At 30.5% G+C, this 18,948-nt stretch overlaps 1 protein-coding gene across 1 annotated transcript; it reads right to left on the bottom strand.

Moving 5' to 3' along the window:
- Positions 1-1,127: 1,127 nt before the first annotated feature.
- On the bottom strand, positions 1,128-12,976 carry LOC143056157 (uncharacterized). Its single transcript, XM_076229240.1, has 7 exons — positions 12,850-12,976; positions 10,433-10,531; positions 8,429-8,587; positions 6,959-7,415; positions 5,823-5,973; positions 3,588-3,654; positions 1,128-1,256 (listed from the first exon to the last, which is right to left on the bottom strand). The coding sequence occupies exons 1-7, from the start codon at positions 12,946-12,948 to the stop codon at positions 1,128-1,130; spliced, it is 1,161 nt and encodes a 386-aa protein (XP_076085355.1). The 5' UTR covers positions 12,949-12,976.
- Positions 12,977-18,948: the final 5,972 nt, after the last annotated feature.

Genomic DNA, 18,948 nt, shown 5'->3' with positions numbered 1-18,948 from the left:
CTAAAAGCGTAAATAAGTAATTGACAAAATAAGAGTTGAAAAACGTTGTACAGACTAAAACATATAATCAATAGTGTTTGCTAAAAAAGGCGAAAGATACCAATTGGATTTATTTATTGAACATAAACTGACCATGCGATGATAAAAAACAAAAAAACTACGAAAAGACGAAAAATAGTACAAAAAACATAGATAACTAAAGTGTGAGCAACATGAACCCAACAAAAACTGAAGATGATCTCAGGAAGGGAAAACCGAGCATGATCCATTTGTGGTAACCGTCGTACTTAATTCTAGACAGACCGATCAAATTAAGGGAAAAGTAATCTTCTTAGCCACTAAGCCTAGGAAATTTCTTTTCACGGCTGCTGTTTATTCTCAAATATTCATCTGTCATGTATTATTTTTAATTTTAGTTTCTTGTGTACAATTTAGAGTTTAGTATGGCGTATATAGTATTTATATTTGTTTAGGGGTCAGCTGAAGGACGCCTCTGGGTGCGGGCATTTCTCGCTGCATTGATGACCTGTTGGCGACCTTCTGCGGTTGTCTGTTCTATGGTCGGGTTGTTGTCTCTTTGTCACATTCCCTATTTCCATTAACAATTTTATGATATATGAACTAAAATTATGTTAGTGCATATATCCTGTTCTTATGTTGTACTGTTACACCACTGTCCCAGGTTAGAAGGTGAGGTTAGGATCTCGCTATCATGTTTAACCCCGCCATATGTTATATGTATGTGTTTTTCTCAAGTCAGGAACCTATAATTCAGTGGTTGTCGTTGAACATAGATCAAATATATAATTTTATTAAACAAAGATAAGGTTAAAAACAAAAGTAAAAGATATATGTGATTAAAAAAGTGTTTATTGTTGTAGGTTCAACAACTCATCAGATTGATTTACGTCTAATATGTGATTAGAAAGTCAGTCTTTTAGTTCGTTTCTGTACGTGTTACATTGTCGTTTGTTTTTGGTTTTTTTTTGCTGCACTTTAGTGTTTATGTTGTTTCGTTGTTTTCCTCTTATAGTTGATGTCTTTCCCTCGGTTTTAGTTTGTAACCCGATCGATTTATGACTTTCGAACAGCAATATATTACTGTCGCCTTTATTCATACATAAAATTTAAAAAGAAAAATCCGAACCTTCAGAATTAATGTTGTTGTAAGAAACCCGTATATAATCTCTACCAAAAGGACTTCTTTGTTCGTGGAATAGTCCAATTGAATGACCTAATTCATGAACACATGTTCTCTGAAAAATGAAAACAATGTGTGAATTAAAATTATTATTATTGATAATAAATGAGACGGTTAGATAATGAATATAAGTTTTTAAATATAAATAGAATTATTCTATAATAAAAATATCCATTCAATCAGAAATTTTGTTCCTTTGTTTGTCTGTTGTTACTTTTTGTCTTTAGACTTATGAGTTTGGATGTCCTTCTGGTATCTGTCTCCACTCTTTTAAGGATATACACCTCTGAGGAGCCAAAAATTTCTAGAATTAAACTTTTTTTCTTAACCTGATTTTTGGGTTTATAAGACTGTAACAAAATAATTGGTGAAGAAAAAATTATATGGTGGTGCACTTCTTTTTTTGCTACGGCCCTTTGAAAATTCCAAATTTTGATGATTTTCCCATTTTTCATCGATTTTTACCTATTTTTGGGCTATTATCATGAAAAAAATCACAGTTCCACAATTAAACTTTTTCTCATACTTTCTATAAAGATGAAGTGGACCAATCTGAATAAATTTTACGTACAAAAACTATAGGTAGGTGTTAATATAAGAAAGTTTTATCATATTTTGACGCGCTTTTTTTGTTTAAAATTTACCATACTGTCAATTTGGTATTTTTGTGATTTTTCTCAGTTTTAAGAACAAAATGCATATTATTTCAACTTTTTTGTTATAAATGAATGAAAAAAGACATATCTAAGAAATTTGAAAAGACCAAAATGATATGGGATTTACATGATTCTTGTAAAATCATTTTTGTATCCCTCACCCATTTTCTCAAAATTTTGGCTTAAAATACTGACTTAATTAGTCGTAAAATTTGAAAACTGGATTACGCAAAAACTATTCATTGTCAATACACAAATTTTTTTTAACATATTTATGTTTGCTTATAATATTTTTAAAATTCATTGATATTTTCCACCTCTATCACATGTTTTGGGAATAATTAAAGAACGAGATTTCAACGAGACTGAACGAGACTGAAAAGTCAGAAGAATACATCCTTATTTCATTTTTTTTCAATTATAAATAGTATCACCGAGACTATATCATTTCCAAACTTACACCATGATTTACATATGCAATGTTCAAATTAAGGACTTTCTCTAAGGTTATATGTATATATGGACCCTGGGTCAATTCAATCCAAACAGGTACATGTATAACGCATTGACGTATAAACTTGAAATCTCCGGTATTGATTAAATATTATTATTCGAATATTATCAAGGATGTGTGATTCCTTTAAACTTGATCACATGTATATTTGTATTTACTTAGTTTGTACGCCAATAGTTTTAAGCTTTTCGTTGGTCGGTCAAAAACAGCATGTTGCACGGCGCATACACACTTTTACTAAAACTACATTCTAAAAATCCTTAATTTTACATTGTTCATGCAAACGTTGTTTATTAATTTCATCACAATTATTTTTTCATTGATGTAAGTTTCACCTACCTGCCACCCTTTATTTTCTCATATTTAGAGTTTTCACAGTGACCCACCGATTCTGGTATTTTGACTTTCATTTTGAAAGATTGTCATGTGATCAGGAGAAAAAGTAAGGCACACTGGACTATGGGAAATGATGTATGCATATGACCCTAGGTCAATATGAATATATAATCTAACACCTCGCACATTTGCGATGAAAGCAATGTTAATATCCAAGAGCTTCCGAATGTTATCGTGGTTGGCACTAAATGCTTAATTCCGATCTCCTGTAAAGGAGGTGAAAAATCGCGGTTGGCTACTAAATGTTCAATATCGATCTCCTTTAAAGGAGGTAAAAAAGTATAAATATTTGCTCATTTGAGTCCTGAGGTCTCGTAACTTGACGTCCATTTGAACATAAAAGTAAAAATGTCTGAATCAATGGATCGCTGTAAAAACGGTCTAAATATGAGAAAATACAGGGTGGCAGGTAGGTGAAACTTACATAAATGAAGAGATAAATGAAAAATGAACAAATTGATACCCGATTTATTTAATTTCAAGGCCGTCTGTTGGCACCAGAAGCGACGAAGCAGCACATCTATTTTGGATTGGCAAATATCCACTTTTTGATATGGGACGAGCTCTGACATCCCACGGCCCCAGCTTGTCTGGAAAAACAGCCGTTGGACGTCAGAGTAATCTCGGACTACTATTTCTCGAGCAAAGCTCTCGGGATTTTATTGATGCTTCAAATATATACGAATTTGGTATTGAAAAAAAAAACATTATATACTTTCTGTTTAATAATATTACATATGTTTTCTATAAAAAAAATAAAATAAATGGATTTATAAAGAAATGAGTGTCAATCGACATTTAAACAACAACTTAAACTCACATCGTCACAGCAGTTGATTTTCTGACCGTTTAGAGCAATTGGTGATCTTCCGATTAGGCTATTGCATCTATTAAATATTTTTTTTAGCATATAACATCAAATGCAAACTAAATATTATATACACATTCATGGATCTACAATCTTTCAATACCTGTATCTTGGCAGTGAACAAGGTCATGTTTTTCTCTGACTGTTTATGACGTCTTTACACTAAATTCATTGGATGTTGGATGTGTACTGATAGATAACCTACTCTTAGATGCATGGTATTTTTTATAAGTTGTAAGTGGCTTTGACCTAGCTGCGAGTACTCTCAGATCTGTACTAAGTGTCTTTTTTATAGGGATGTAAAAGTACCCAACCACGTCCACTTGTTTATGTATTATTTGTATTTGCATCTGATGAGTTAAGCCTTTTCAACTGATTTTTATAGTTCGTTCTAATGTTGTACAGTTACACCACTGTCCCAGGTTGGGGAAGAGTTATGATCTTGCTATCATGTTTAACCCCGCCACATTCTGTATTTACGTTCCTGTCCCAAGTCAACAGCCTGTAATTGAGTGGATGTCGTTTGTTTCTGAGTTACATATTTGTTTTTCGTTCATTTTTTTGCACATAGATTAGGCCGTTAGTATTCTCGTTTGAATTGTTTTACACTGTCATCTCGAGGCCTTTTATAGCTGACTATGCGGAATTAGCCTGGCTCATTGTTGAATGCCGTACGATGACCTATGGTTTTTAATTTCTGTGTCATTTGGTCTCTTGTGGAGAGTTGTCTCATTGACAATCATACCAAATCTTCTTTTTTATATATCATAGCCCATAATAAATTAACTTTTGCAGCTATTGTCAAATTGATAATAGTTTTATCTAAGTACTGTTCCGATGTAAAAGTGGTTGCTCAATGCTAACATGATTGAAATATCTATGTTTTCTTCAATGCTAAAATTAAATCAATTGTTTGATACTCTCCTAACACCCAGCGGCAAATATTTCATGTATATATAGGACTTGAACAAATTGATAATAATTCAGATGGTAAATTTTGATACAATCAGATTTATGTTACTAATGGACAAATATGTGCCAAATAATTCACTCGTAGAAACGTTTGTGTTTTGTTTCAGGAAACATGGCTTACTGATTAGTCAAAATCGACATTACACTAGCTCTCAGTAAAGGTGAGTATTTGTGTTTTTTGTTTCGTACCAATCTAATGAGTCCGTCCCTTCAACTTAATGTAAAGGTTCGTTCTGTGTTCTTTTATATTACTGCATGTTCAGTATTTAGTGAATGCTGAACGCTATCAAACATGTTAAGAACCGCAACATTTTTTATGTGCCTTGCAAATTTAGCAGTCTACAATTCAGTGGTTGTCGTTGTGTGCTGTGAGCCCATTTATTTTTTTCTTCTCTTTTAGCAATCAAGCCTTTGATATTCACTTTTAAATTGTTCATATTTTGACATGCCTGGGCATTGATAGACTGCTATACATATCAGCTAAGCTCATTGTTAAAGACATTGGTCTACGGTATCTCAAACCTATAACCTGTCCTTATTTCTGTAACACATGATCATTTGTAAATAGCGAGACAGATCAAGCAACCATGTGTCGGTATTTGTGATAACCAGAGATATACAATAAACAATTGTTACACGATTTCAGTAACGTAATAATGAAAAGGTATATGTCAGATTATTTGTATTATAAGACAGCGACAGCTTGTAAGTTCAATAGTCGTTGAATTCGGTTAAAATTTGTTATTTTACCATTCTCATACCTAATGCATTATTAGCACTAATAAGTTGAAATGGATTCTGAACTTGATTCAGTAACTTCAAGTACTCTTGAATAAGTGCTTTGTTTCTTTTGTCTTTTTGTCAGTTCGTTTTTGTTTGCTTTGCGCCAATTTGACAAGTCAAACCATTTTAAACTAATTTTGTATATATATTTTGTTGTTACACCAATGTTCCAAATTATGGGAAGGTTGAGATATCTCCAGTTAAACTCTGGACTTTTTTGGCTGACTGTACGGTATGAGGTTTGTTTATTGTTGATGGCTGCTAAATGACCTTTAGTTGTTTAGATATTTTAACTCTCTTGGATAGTGGTCTCATTGGCAATCATATCACACATCCTTTTCTTTTGAAAACTAGATCAGAGACCACAGATAAAATGAAATACATGTACAGTAATAAAAAAAAGAAAGAAAAAACATGTTAATTATTACAAACCCTCCTGTTCTTATAAACTTTAATCTACTGTCATGGTCCAGTCCATAGTCAATACGGGTACTGTTTGTCCACTCAACAAAACGTACACAGGTCCAGTATTCAATATGACGGAAAGCTCTATAAACGCCTCTTTTTCTAATTGCATTATCTCCTATACGATGATAAAATTAGTTTTAATAAGTAATAATTACAGAATTTGTAGATTCAATAACAAAAGCAATCTGCAATTTTAGTATTTTAATCAGAAGATAAGTATTACATGCTTACATAATGTGTTTCCATTTAGAGTAAACATAATTCAAATGCACCTGTTTACTTTTTTATTTTTTAAAAGTAAAGTTAATACATGAGAGGAACATACACTTACAAAAATTTATAGTCAAGTTCCTGTATTTAAGAAGTTTCGTTGTTAACTCTCTGTCATATTTATTTGTCATTTAAAGTTTTGAAAAAAATAGGTCATTGATTTGTTTTTTCATGTATGGGTCTTTTATAGCTTACTGTACGGTATGAGTTTGATCAATGATTATGGTCGTACGGTGATATATTGTTGGCACTTGCTAACATACATGTCTTTTGGACCTGGTTATTAGTGTTTCATCCACAGTTACACCAATTCTCCTTATTCACTAGGGTGGTCATATATTGTCATAAAAATCATAAGTGTGATGTCATTAAATGTTTCGAATAAACTACATGGAATTATCTGCTGAAGAAAAAATAGTGTGAATGACAATGCACACATATATATAATATGACTCCAGCTATTATAAATCTTAATAGATTTCGGAATATTAAATAATTATTCATTTCACCATCGAAAAATTATATAATCAAAAACACATTATTATGAAAACCGTTCTAGTTTATATCGACTTTAAAATCTTCGGAAACTATTTAAAAAAATACATATGAAAAACCAATTATTGTTATTAAATGTTAATGTTTTTATAGATAACAATGTAACTTTTAAAAAATACCCTTTTTAGATATTTTAGATAAGAACAGGTGAATTACAGGTAAATATCAAGATGTTAGTCTTTCACAGGACCCCTAATTTCCAACGTTGTGTTAATCTAATTATCAAATGTTATAGAACCTTGATCAGACCTGTATATCAGTCTGTTCATACATACCATCGTAATATTGAGTCCAAACATAAGGTATTATTGCCTTTGGCCAGTAACGTTCCACATTTGCAATAGCCAATCTTTTTCGCCTTTTCTTCGCACCTCCCATATGATGCTTGTCCCCTTCTTCATTATTTATCTCATGTTCTTCATTATTCATTTTATTTCGTTGTATATTAATTTCATCTCCTTCAATATTTATTCCATGTACTTCATTATTCATTTCATGTTCTTCGTTATTCATTTTATTTCTTTGTATATTAATTTCATCTCCTTCAATATTTATTACTTGTCCTTCATTATTTATTTTATCTCCCTTGTTATTCTTTTCACCTTTTTTATCAATCTTTTCATTGACTTTCTTTTTCTTTTTGTCTTTTCTTTTCTTCTTCTCATCTTCTTTATTTTTCTTTTCGTCTTCTTTATTTTTCTTACCGGACGCATGCACATTTGGATATTTTTCCTAAAAAACAGTCTTCATTAACATCATATTTTAGTTTTGCTTTTAACACGGATAATTTTCGTCTTTTTTCTTCGTACATCTGTATATTTGATTAAACAGTGTTTTTGCTGTATAATTGATGTAATTACTTAAATTTTGTTTTATTTTTGTCTTCTTTGCGTTTTAGCATGTTAATATCGGAATAATGTCTATTTGAATTTGTCTAGAATTAATTCTCTAATATTTCGGATATTATAGAATAAACTGTTTCATAGTTCAAAATTATGAGAACTTGTCGCCTACTATGCCCAAGCTAAGTGTAGTAAAAAAAAGAGAGGAGCTTTTTGGTCACACGTAACCTGCATAATTTGTAAGTTTTAGAACTATAGACATAATCAGGACAAATGTTTGATTTAAGAAATTATCCATGAATTATTTTGATTCTAATAAGACAAATACGGTTATTAAAAAACTGAAGCGCGAGCGGGTATGCTGTGTATGTGGCTGTTCTTTTCTACTCTACGTTTGATAAAGCTCAAGCTTTCTCATAAATCTATAGCTTGCATGGATTATTTCGTGAATAACTGCTAAAAAATCTATTTAATTATTTTAATTCTCAAACCCAGCATTTGTCATTTTTAATTTGCATGTTTTTCTCGTAAGCTACCGTCAAATCCAAAGTTGACATTTCGTAACTAAGGAGCCGCCATGTTGCATCGTTGAAATCAGTAAATATGCGAATAATGCAATACAAAAAAAAACCAAATTAAACAAAGCCAAAAAATAAATAGGAACTGACAAAAATGAGGGACAAACGTCAAGGAAACAGCAGGAATACTGAGCAAATAACAAAAGATATGATGTTTACTTTTATCATCTGTAACAACTTGTTTCACTGTAACTTGATTATTTTATATCTTCTCTTTTGTGTATTTTTGTCAGGATTATAATTCCAAATATCCCTTTTAGTTCTATTGTATTTCATTTGTTATTTCATCGAAACAATCCAATATTTTTGCTTGTTTAACACCTACTATGAACTTTTTAAGTTTCTCTGATTTCCATATTTTATCCGGATCTTGTCCTCTCTTTTCTGCTATTTTCTCTCGATACTCCACATCTTCTAACTCGATTTCTTCCTCCTCAATCGTTTGCTCTGTATATCCTGATTTCATTTCCTCTAATTTCTCTTCCTTCATTGAGAATATAACGTGAATTATAAAACATGGTTTTTCTTAAACACTTATCACCAGTCTGTAATGAACGCAATAAAAAACGCAACTCCATTCGTTTGATGTGTTCGAGCTTTTGAGTTTGCAACTTGATAAGGGACTTTCTGTTTTTAATTTTCCTCTGAACGTTTTTTGGTGATTTTACTTTTTGCACATACAAGGTAACAGGGATCTCCAATACTACAAACCACAAACATTCGACTCCTCCAATAAATAGATTCAAATATATCAAAACGGAAAACATATAGTCTTGATTGCCCTTAGAGTACATGCACAAAAAGTCATGGGGTTAACTTGTTTGAATTAAAATAACACTTGAAAAAATGTTAATGTCGAAGGGACTCTTTCATAATCTACCGTCATCAGGACTGTTCACACAAAGACATTTGAAAGCCAAGGTTGAAGGATTGAAACGTTGGAAGGATCTAAAAAGATTAGAGGAATTAATCTGAAGTCAATTTTACCTGAAGGAGTTTAAACCTTAGTTTCTTAACATTTTTTTCAACTTTTCCAACGATGAATATTCTATGCACTATTTGTGAGAGTCCAGTAATTAATATTTTCATATGTTTTTTTTGTTTTTGTTTCGTCCCGATCTGAGAGTTGACGCCAACTGATTTTCACAGGTTTTTTTTTCTAAAATTGTGCTGTTACGAAACTAAACCAGTTTATGGAAAAGGTTGAGCACTAACAAACATGTATAGCCCTCTCACATTCTTTATGTACCTGTTCCAAGCCAGAAGCGTACAATTTAGTAGTTTCTGTTGGTTAAGATAGATCATATTTGTTTTGAGTTATACATAAATGTTCTGATGTTCTTGATTGAATTGTTTACTTTTTATGTCGGAGTTTTTTTAAGCTTACATTACTGATTTGGCCTTGCTCATTGATAAAGGTCGTACGGTGATCTTTAGTTGCTTTCATCCATGTCATTCAAATTCTTACAAAGAGTTACATCAATTCTAGTTTTACATGTATATACTTAGACAATATATGTATAGTGTTTTGAAATATGAAATTTATTTGTATGAGGCTTAGAAACGGGGGAAATGCGAGGTTCTACCGAGCATTTTCCCGTTTCGTGCCGAATACAAATAATTTTCTTATTTCAAGACACTATACGTATATTGTTTTTATACTGAAATCGACAAAAAATAAAAAAAAAAATAAAAATATGAAACAAATATTTTTTTTAAAAAGTGTTTAGAATTTCCCTCTTGGGGTACCATTTTGGGATATTTCCCTTTGAGCGTAGTCCAGGCGGTACAAAATTGACATTTTAAGGAATAAGACAGGGAAAATGAATTTTAATTAATAACATTTGATAAACATGGTATATACATTACCAATTTGAAGACATAACAAGTTTAAATTCATAAAAGTTTGACCATTGTTACTACACGTTGTCATGGTTGTGACGTGACGTTGTAAGGCTTATAGGTGAGTTGAGGTCAATGACGTATAAAGCTAACGTTTAAACGTATAGCTTTATCTGTATAGTAAAATAGCTGATTGCAGTATAATCAATCGTATATTGTTTTTAAAGAGAAACATTCGATTTACAGATAAATTAAGTCTGTAAAAATACTTTTGTTTCGTTGTACGGTTACTTGTCGATTAATTTGTCTTGTTTGTTTTTTGTTATCTGAATTTTGAATTGTTAACTTCCCATTTTACATACCTAACTAAATAGCTTCTTTTTATAAATATTTTTATTGAAAATAGATATTGCAATATCAGGGTTCCATTAACGTATAAAAATAATTCTTTTATATAATTATACATATTAATAGTGTTAAAACATACACGCATCTCGTTCATCTTCTTAAAGTTTCCGTAACTGTGACTTTTCTTTCCTATTACTACAGCAATAGGTCGGTACATGTCCTCTTTGTCACCTTTATTCTGAGGATCAAAAGAGAAACGTTAAACACTGGCGTCACAAATAGCTATATATATAATTGTTCATTTGACAATTGTTTTAACAATTCAGAATTAATTGGCGAACGAAGTCAACTCGTAGTCAGGACAGACTGTAATCCTGTCGATCTTATCCTATTGAAGGATCATGTCTTTCATATACTAACGACATTACAGCCATCGTTATTTTTTAATAAATTTTGCAATAAATGTGCTTTCCCGCACAAAAAGAAGAGCACTCAATTGTTCTTACATTTAAAATGCTTGCATTGTCAAAAAATATATTGAAACTAGAAACTAAAGCGATAACTATAAACTAGCTCTCCCTTCAACGGCCCACAAAAATACGTAAATGTTAAAGATGGATGATCGATGTAATTTTATGTACATTAGAGCACCTCGTGGCTACTAATCATGCGAATAGAATTAAAATGTTTTTCTAGGTACTGTATTGGAGGTGGGAAGTATGGGTAACAAGTATAAAGCCATTTTTGAAAGTTGATCTTATCTTTAAAGAAAATATGTTAAATCAGTTAAAACGAGAAACTCCTTTGATATTTGTTATACATGTAATTAATAGATTTGTTGCAATTATTGTAATGTATTTTGGCAATATGTATAAATATAAGACACGATTATTTGAGTAAGCATAAGTGTATAAATCTTGATAATTTTAATTGATTTTGAGTTTGGTTTTAATGTGTGCAAATTATACTCCGAAAAACTTATAATATCAATTTAAACAACACTACGTAACATGATATAGATGGCACTAACATTTATCTAAATATAAAGATTAATGGTAAAAAGAAATAGCAAAAACATCAATAGACCCTCATTGTACAAACAAATCTCAGAATAAGGAAACTATAAACAACCTATAGACAGATGTCATAATATTCATCGTCTTAGAAGTTAGACTCGTCAACTCACAACAAGAGATATATTAACAGAAAGTTTCCGATGCAGTTTTGATATAATTCAAAGTTTGCAAATTAAAACTTAATGCATATTAGATAATAAGAAATTAAAGCAACGAGTTATAAAAGATGGATTTCATACCAAAATAAAGACATCTAAAACTAAATTCAACTGACATTTCCACCCACACAAGAATACAATATCATATGACTTTCTTGTAGTAAAAAACGTTATGCGTTGTATTGTAACAAGTTTTTTTTAAATGAGAAATAAAAATGTAGAACCTAAGTTTTTCTAGGGAGATAAGTCCATTTTAGACAAAGAAATAATTTATAAATAAAAAGATAACAAGTAATGTGAATGATCATAATTCAGAGCTTTTGGATAATATGATATTATAATAAAAAAAACCAACTATAACGTCGTCATCATCATCCAATGATGTTTTACCGACCGTGCAAGGGCTGTATAGCCAGTCAAGGTCGTGAAAAACTGCCATTTGTTGTCATCATCCAATATTCTTTCATCGGGGAAATAAAACATGTAGTGCTTGCTTCCGAGGCCAATATACTGTCTTAAAATTGATCGTACAACTCTATTGTATTAAAAAAACACTCTAAGTATGTATGTTTTATTTGTTTTGGTATTTGTGAATGTATATTAGGTCATTTTGATTAGTTGGTTTGATTATTTTATTGTATTGTATCGTTCATATTGTTTTTGGATGTAGTGAAAATATGAATTTAACAGTTGTCCGATATTGTAATTATATCATACATTAAACATCCTCAGTTTTCTACCTCAGGCATAGATTACCTTAGCTGTATTTGGCAAAACTTTTAGGAATTTTGATCCTCAATGCTCTTCAACTTCGTACTTTATTTGGCCTTTTTAACTTTTTTGGATTCGAGCGTCACTGATAAGTCTTTTGTAGACGAAACGCACGTCTGGCGTATATACTAAATTTAGTCCTGGTATCTATGATGAGTTTATTTTCATTTATATATAAAATCAAATATGTGGAAAACGGTATGATTCATGACACTATACTTAAACAGTACAGACAAATAAAACAAATATACAACGAACAAAGAAACTGTTTTACAAACAAATAAGGAATAATATATAATGGCTAGTGAACCACAGAAAACGAGATTTGTTTAATAGCTTTGCGTAAGACTGCAATACATTTCGTTAATTATTCAGCAAATCATCAGTAAGTTTGAAAAATCTCAATTGGGTGGTGTTTTTTTTTTTTTTTTTTTTTATTTCTTTATTTCTTTTTTTACATTTGTATATGTGTTGATCTTTTTGTTATTGCTGGTTTTAATAGAATATAAATTCAATTAATGTTAAGATGAAATAAACATGTATCAACTTACATAATCGGGTAAGTCCTCTGCAGATATGGATATCGCACAACAACGGACTGTCATCACTATTGTCAATATAAACAAATTAATCTGGTATTTCTTTGCCATGATGTCTGTAGCACTTACTAGTAACAGAAATGATGAATCATACAACTGTAGAAAACAAAACCTTTTTAATTGGATTTTCAACATATTTAAACACGACTAATATGTCTGTCCTAATTTTGTAAGTTGGGCTCTAATAAAGAAAAATAAATATTGACAGTGATGATACACTGCCTTTATATTGGAAGATATAAAAATATGGTTGTGAAAAGTATTTTCATCAGTTCAATTAAACAATAAATACATAATGCAAAGTATTAGAAAAAAATCTGATATCTATTAAACTAGTCAGTCACAATAGCATACCATTAATTTCAAAAATTATTATCGCATGGTTATCGAAATGATATCCATTGAATTATTTGAAAACATAATTAATAGATATTTTGTAATCACTGTTTTGTGTCATAATCCCTTATCATATATTTTTTTTTTATTAAAATCCCTTTATCAAACCAGTATGTTTTGAACATTTACAAATTGTTAAGGTGGTACCCAACACTTTAACTAAAATTTATTTGGCACGTTTAATTTTCATAAAATTTTGTCTAAGTATTTACTTTGACCCTTGAACAAAAATATAACAGTTTGACAAACACCAATTCTGATCATTGAAAAGCTTAATATTCCTTTTACAACACAACGTAATTGAAACGTTTAGGTGACTTTACAGAGTTATCTCCCTGTAGTGTTAGGTACCACCTTAAATGAACTCACCAAAGACGACAGGATATTTAGGTATTTTTTTTACATACAGCTCTTCGACGGTTTCGTACTTATAATCTGCGGATTTCAAAGGTTTGGCTTTGAGCATTCCTGATCAAGGTAAATCCAGAAAAGCGCTTCGGACGCAAGAAATTATTAAACGTTTTGTTTTCTTTTTTATACGACAGACTGGCGTTTCGTCTACTCAAAACTCACCAGTGACGCTCAAATGAAAAAAGAAATATTAATAATCAAAAAACGAACCAATTTGAAGAGCATTACCTACATAAAGTTCCGAAATAATTTGCCAAATGCATTTGAATTATTATTGTCCTGAAGTAGACAATCCTTATTATTTGGAAAAAAAAGATGTGTAGACATTTAACTTAAAAGTTTTACCATATCAAAAGTATCGTTACAATACAAGCATTCTCTCTTCTAATAATTTAAATCATACCTTTGCTTTTGTTGTAAGAGGTCCAAAACACAGTTAAAGAAAAGTGATTAAACGGTGAATTGTTTATTACCTCGATGTTGCACACTCTCTAGAATATATGTGACGAAGATGTTGAACTCGTGTCCCAAGAAATAATTTAAGTTTATATAAACTATAGTTTATTCAATCAATAATTTCATTAATCTATCACAAAAAATATCAAATATATGCATGAACATGTTCAATCTACGTTGCTACTGATATTTCTTTATTTTTTGTACGATGCAGAAACAAAAGAAAATATAAAAAAATGACATACCCTGTGCTTTCAATAATATATTTCTAAACCACAAGTCAAGATAGGTTCAAACAATACGTATGAAAAAAATTATTATTTGACCTACAATGTCAATATGTATTAAAAAAAATACGTTAATGTTGAATTTTCAATAAAATGCAATTAACCATAGTTTTTTTTTTCAGCAGGAATACTCGTGTATTCAATAATTGATTTGAATAAGTTTTTTTCAGTCCTTCTATCTATTTATTATGATTGATTTTACCAGAGGGAAATGTATAACTGTTCAAATATTTTTCCTACACTCAACCAAGAAGTGTGCCGGAAGGGAAATGGTACATGTATTGTATAACATAATTTGAATAAGTTTTTTTTTTGTATATAGTATACGCACTTTTGTTTGTCTTTTTCCTACGGTGTTACATATTAAACTTAAAGTCATAAGAAACCTCAAATTAAAAAAGAAATATGCATATGTTTTTTTTGTATAACTAAATGGAAAGTTTTCATTAAACAGCTTATGTACACATACCTTTTTCTGAGGAAAATTCTTTAATTTGTCCACATTTAGAAGAAGTTTACTTATTTTTAATTGCTTGCTTCCAGGAGGTAATTCGCCGACATATTTTCCGTATGCATAATGACCTGAGCGTAACCCTCCTCTTAAAAATCCGGTGATCACAATACGCATGGATCTGTCATTAAAATAAACAAACAATTATCTGTTTGTACATGTTAAACACGTGCTCAATACCCATGCTTTTTGTTATTTGTACACTATATGGTGATAATCGGTAAACTTCGGCTTCAAAACACGGCATTTAATGAGCAGCCATATTTGTTAAATCATAACAGACAGAGAGAAAAATTGACGATTATACGATATATTTGCGTAAAAAAATTATAAAATCGTCCACAGAGGATTAAGTTTATGATATATACATGCATTGGTTCAAGAATTGGATAAACATTATTTTTCACCACTCACTCGTTTCATATGACTTTAATATTGATTGTTTTTGTGATTTTTGTCTTTCATGTGACTAATTTATCATTTTTTCACAGTAGTCCAATGGGCTTCAAAAGGTCGCAGGAGATAGATTAATCAGGCAGATGTATTTGATTTAACGTCCCTGTAATATTTGTTTATTTTGACCTGTTTACAATATATCGTGTTTTAACAGATCTTCAAAATATACATTTGATAAGACCAAACAACATAATATATTCTTTAAATTCTATATAAAACTCATAAAAAAAAATAAGAAAATATACCTATGATGTATCAAAAATACATAATACAATTTCAGATGTTACAGAATCAATTGTTGTTGTCATTAATAACGGCTTCAGTATAATAATTAAACACCTGAAAAAACTTTGTGAGAGAACTATGCTTTACACGTTTGCAAACCATAAACGGTACTAAAAGTGACTTAAGAAATGTTAAAAGTATTAAATCATGTTAATAATAAATGGTTGTCACCTCGTTACACTAAGAGAATAAAGAAGAAAACACATGTTATCAATTCATTGATTATAACCGGTTAATAATGGCGAAAAAGTATCTTACAATATTTATTGTCTTTTTAAGAGAAAAATACAAAGCAATACGTGCATACGTGTTTTGATAAGATATAGATAAAATATATGTTAAATGTACTGCTTACTTTATAATAATTCATCACTTTCAAAGGATAAAACATTGAATTGTTTTTTTTTTTTTTTTTTTGGTCTCGTATTATCCTATGATACTTATAAGGTGACGCAATGTGACGACCTCCTAAATACACACTTAGAAAAGACACTTTAGAGGTCAGCAAATAAATCACATCAATGAAGATGTACACGAGTGTATTATCAGAACCTGATTTATAAGCAGAGAAAATCGACATTAATATGAAATCTTTTACAATGCAAAGAAGCCCTTATACTTTTGTCTTTTAATTAATTCTTAACAACGCCTCTTACAATCTCACAAACTAGGCAAAACAATTGTGTTACAACAGTTAGAATTGAAAACCTCACTTTTCTTCATATACGTTAACTTGTATGTGTAAGTACCGGAAGATGTCAAGAGAATTATGATATCGAGGCTTTTAATATGTTAATGTTTGTGTTGTTCATTATACAAGCAGCAATCTTGTTTGAGTTCCAATCTTGGTTAAAGTTTAAGCCTCATCGATGGTTTACGAATTTGCCGATGTTTCATTATTTGATAATGGTCAATTACCAATTGACTGTTGCATGATTCATGATCACTTGATTATAGTGCTTTTGTTTGGTAATGCAAACAACTGGTATCACAAGTTGAGCAGGACCTTATGAGTTTTCGGGATCACCTAGGATAACGCTGGTTTTGTTTGGAATTGGTGTTTCTCAGTTTTCGGTTTTCTTTACACTGTGTTGAATAGACTGTTGTTTATGTTTTGTTCGGGTTGTTTTTTTTTTTTTTTTTTTTTTTGCTTTATTTTTACCCTGGCAATGTATACGTAAGGTTGAAGTCGACTTATGATTTGGAATATTCCTTTAGTTTCATTAAGATACCTTTTAAGAAATCAAGTAAGATAAAAAAAAAAAAAAAAAAAAAAAAAAAAAAAAAAAAAAACAATGCCGCTTGTTGTCTGTTTTGTAAAGTGACGTCACAATTTCAAATCTGACGTCGTTTTACGTTGAGGTGTTGACTAATTCGGGTGTGTCTATTTTTTGTATTGGATTTTGTCGGTTTATGTAATGCATCCGGTTGTTTTCTGAAATAGGTTAATACTTCAGTTGTATCATGTATATCTTTTTAATATATAGTCATTTTATAAAATTTACTGTATGCAAAAGTATGAATTTTTCTAAATAATAGAGATGTTCTGGTCACAAACAGAAAACCCTGACACAACTTTTTTTAACTTTTGGTTCTCGATGCTGTTCAACTTTGTACTTGTTTTGGCTTTCAAACTTTTGTATCTGGGCGTCACTGGTGGGTCTTGTGTGGACGAAACGCACTTATGGCGTATTTAATTTTAAACCTGGTGTCTTTTGTTAGCTATTATTTGTGTGTTTCTGTGTCAAATATGTTCTCCTAATTATTTGTATTGCAGTCCTGTAATGTTGTGTTGTCATTTTAATGTTATATTTAACATAGCCATTAAAGCGGGAGGTTTGGCATGCCACAAAACCAGGTTCAACCCTCCATTTTTTCTTTTTTAACATATATGGTCATATATGGTCATTGTTGTATTATAGTTCGTTTCTGTGTGTGTTTATTTTAACGTTGTGTTTCTTTTGTGTCGTTTGTTTTCTCTTATATTTTAATGTTAATTCACATTACTATAAGACGTGTCTCGGTACTTTTCTATCCCAAATTCATGTATTTAGTTTTGATGCTATATTTGTTTTTCTCATCGGATTTTTTCGGTATACATCGGTATACTACTTTTGCCTTTATTTGTCTTTCATCATTTACATTTAGGCAACCGTTTTAACTACAAATCTACAATTCCGAATTTGATATTTTTGTTATTTGCAAGTTGCACCACAAATGATTAGGGTCATAATAAATGGCATTTTTATAATAATATTTATGCACATTGAAGATAATTCTTTAAATTATCGAAGGAACTGTCAGTTACGACAAAGTCATTTAGTTGTGTCTGTGTTTTCTGCTACATTAGACGTTAATCTTCATTATTTACCGATTAGGAAAATTTTCACCGATGAAATCTAATAAAAATTCTGCCGATAAATAAAGAGTTATTAGTAACCCATTCCAACTCGTTATTTCTGTGTTTCAATTTGCACGAGTAGGATTATAGGACGTTTAAATCAAATATATTCGATTATTTAGTAACTATAATTTCTTTTTCTTTAAAGTGTGTTAATCTACATCTGAATTTTCCTGCTTGTTATTTTTGTGTATTTATTTACGGTCTTCCTGTTTTTTTTAATTTGTTGATTACATTTTAATACCTAAATAATCAGTAGAATAAATGATTAAATGCATGTTCCTGATAGTTGAATTGTAAATACACTCAATAGTGATCAAAGGTACCAAACTTTTGAATATTTGAAATACTAAGGTTTTTCTACCTCCGGAATATTTACCTTAGCTGCATTTCGCATACCTTTTAGGAATTTCGGTTCTCAATATTCTTCAATTTTCTACTTTATCTGGCCTTTCTTACTTTATTTGATTCGAGCGTCACTTGTGAGTCTTTTGTAGACGAAACGCACGTCAGGCGTAATGACAAAATTTAATCATCAGTGACGCTCAGATCAAATTAGTAAGCAAGCCAAACAAGTATAAAGTTGAAGAGCATGGATGACCCAATATTCAAAAAAGTTGTGCTAAATACGGCTAAGGTAATCTATGGATGGGATAAGAAAATCCTTAGTATTTCGAATAGTTCATTCGTCATTCGTTCGATTGATTAAGATACTTAGGAGCAAATTTTGTTCAATTTAAAAGGAAGAAAACTATGAATGAAGATAATTGAAAATAAACAAACTATAATATAAACTTGTTCCGTTAATTGACAGCGTTTGAGTTTGTAATTTTTGTATGGACTTCTCC

The sequence above is a fragment of the Mytilus galloprovincialis genome, chromosome 13 (assembly GCF_965363235.1).
Source record: "Mytilus galloprovincialis chromosome 13, xbMytGall1.hap1.1, whole genome shotgun sequence".
NCBI classification, from domain to species: domain Eukaryota; kingdom Metazoa; phylum Mollusca; class Bivalvia; order Mytilida; family Mytilidae; genus Mytilus; species Mytilus galloprovincialis.
This window is presented reverse-complemented; position numbering and strand designations above follow the sequence as displayed.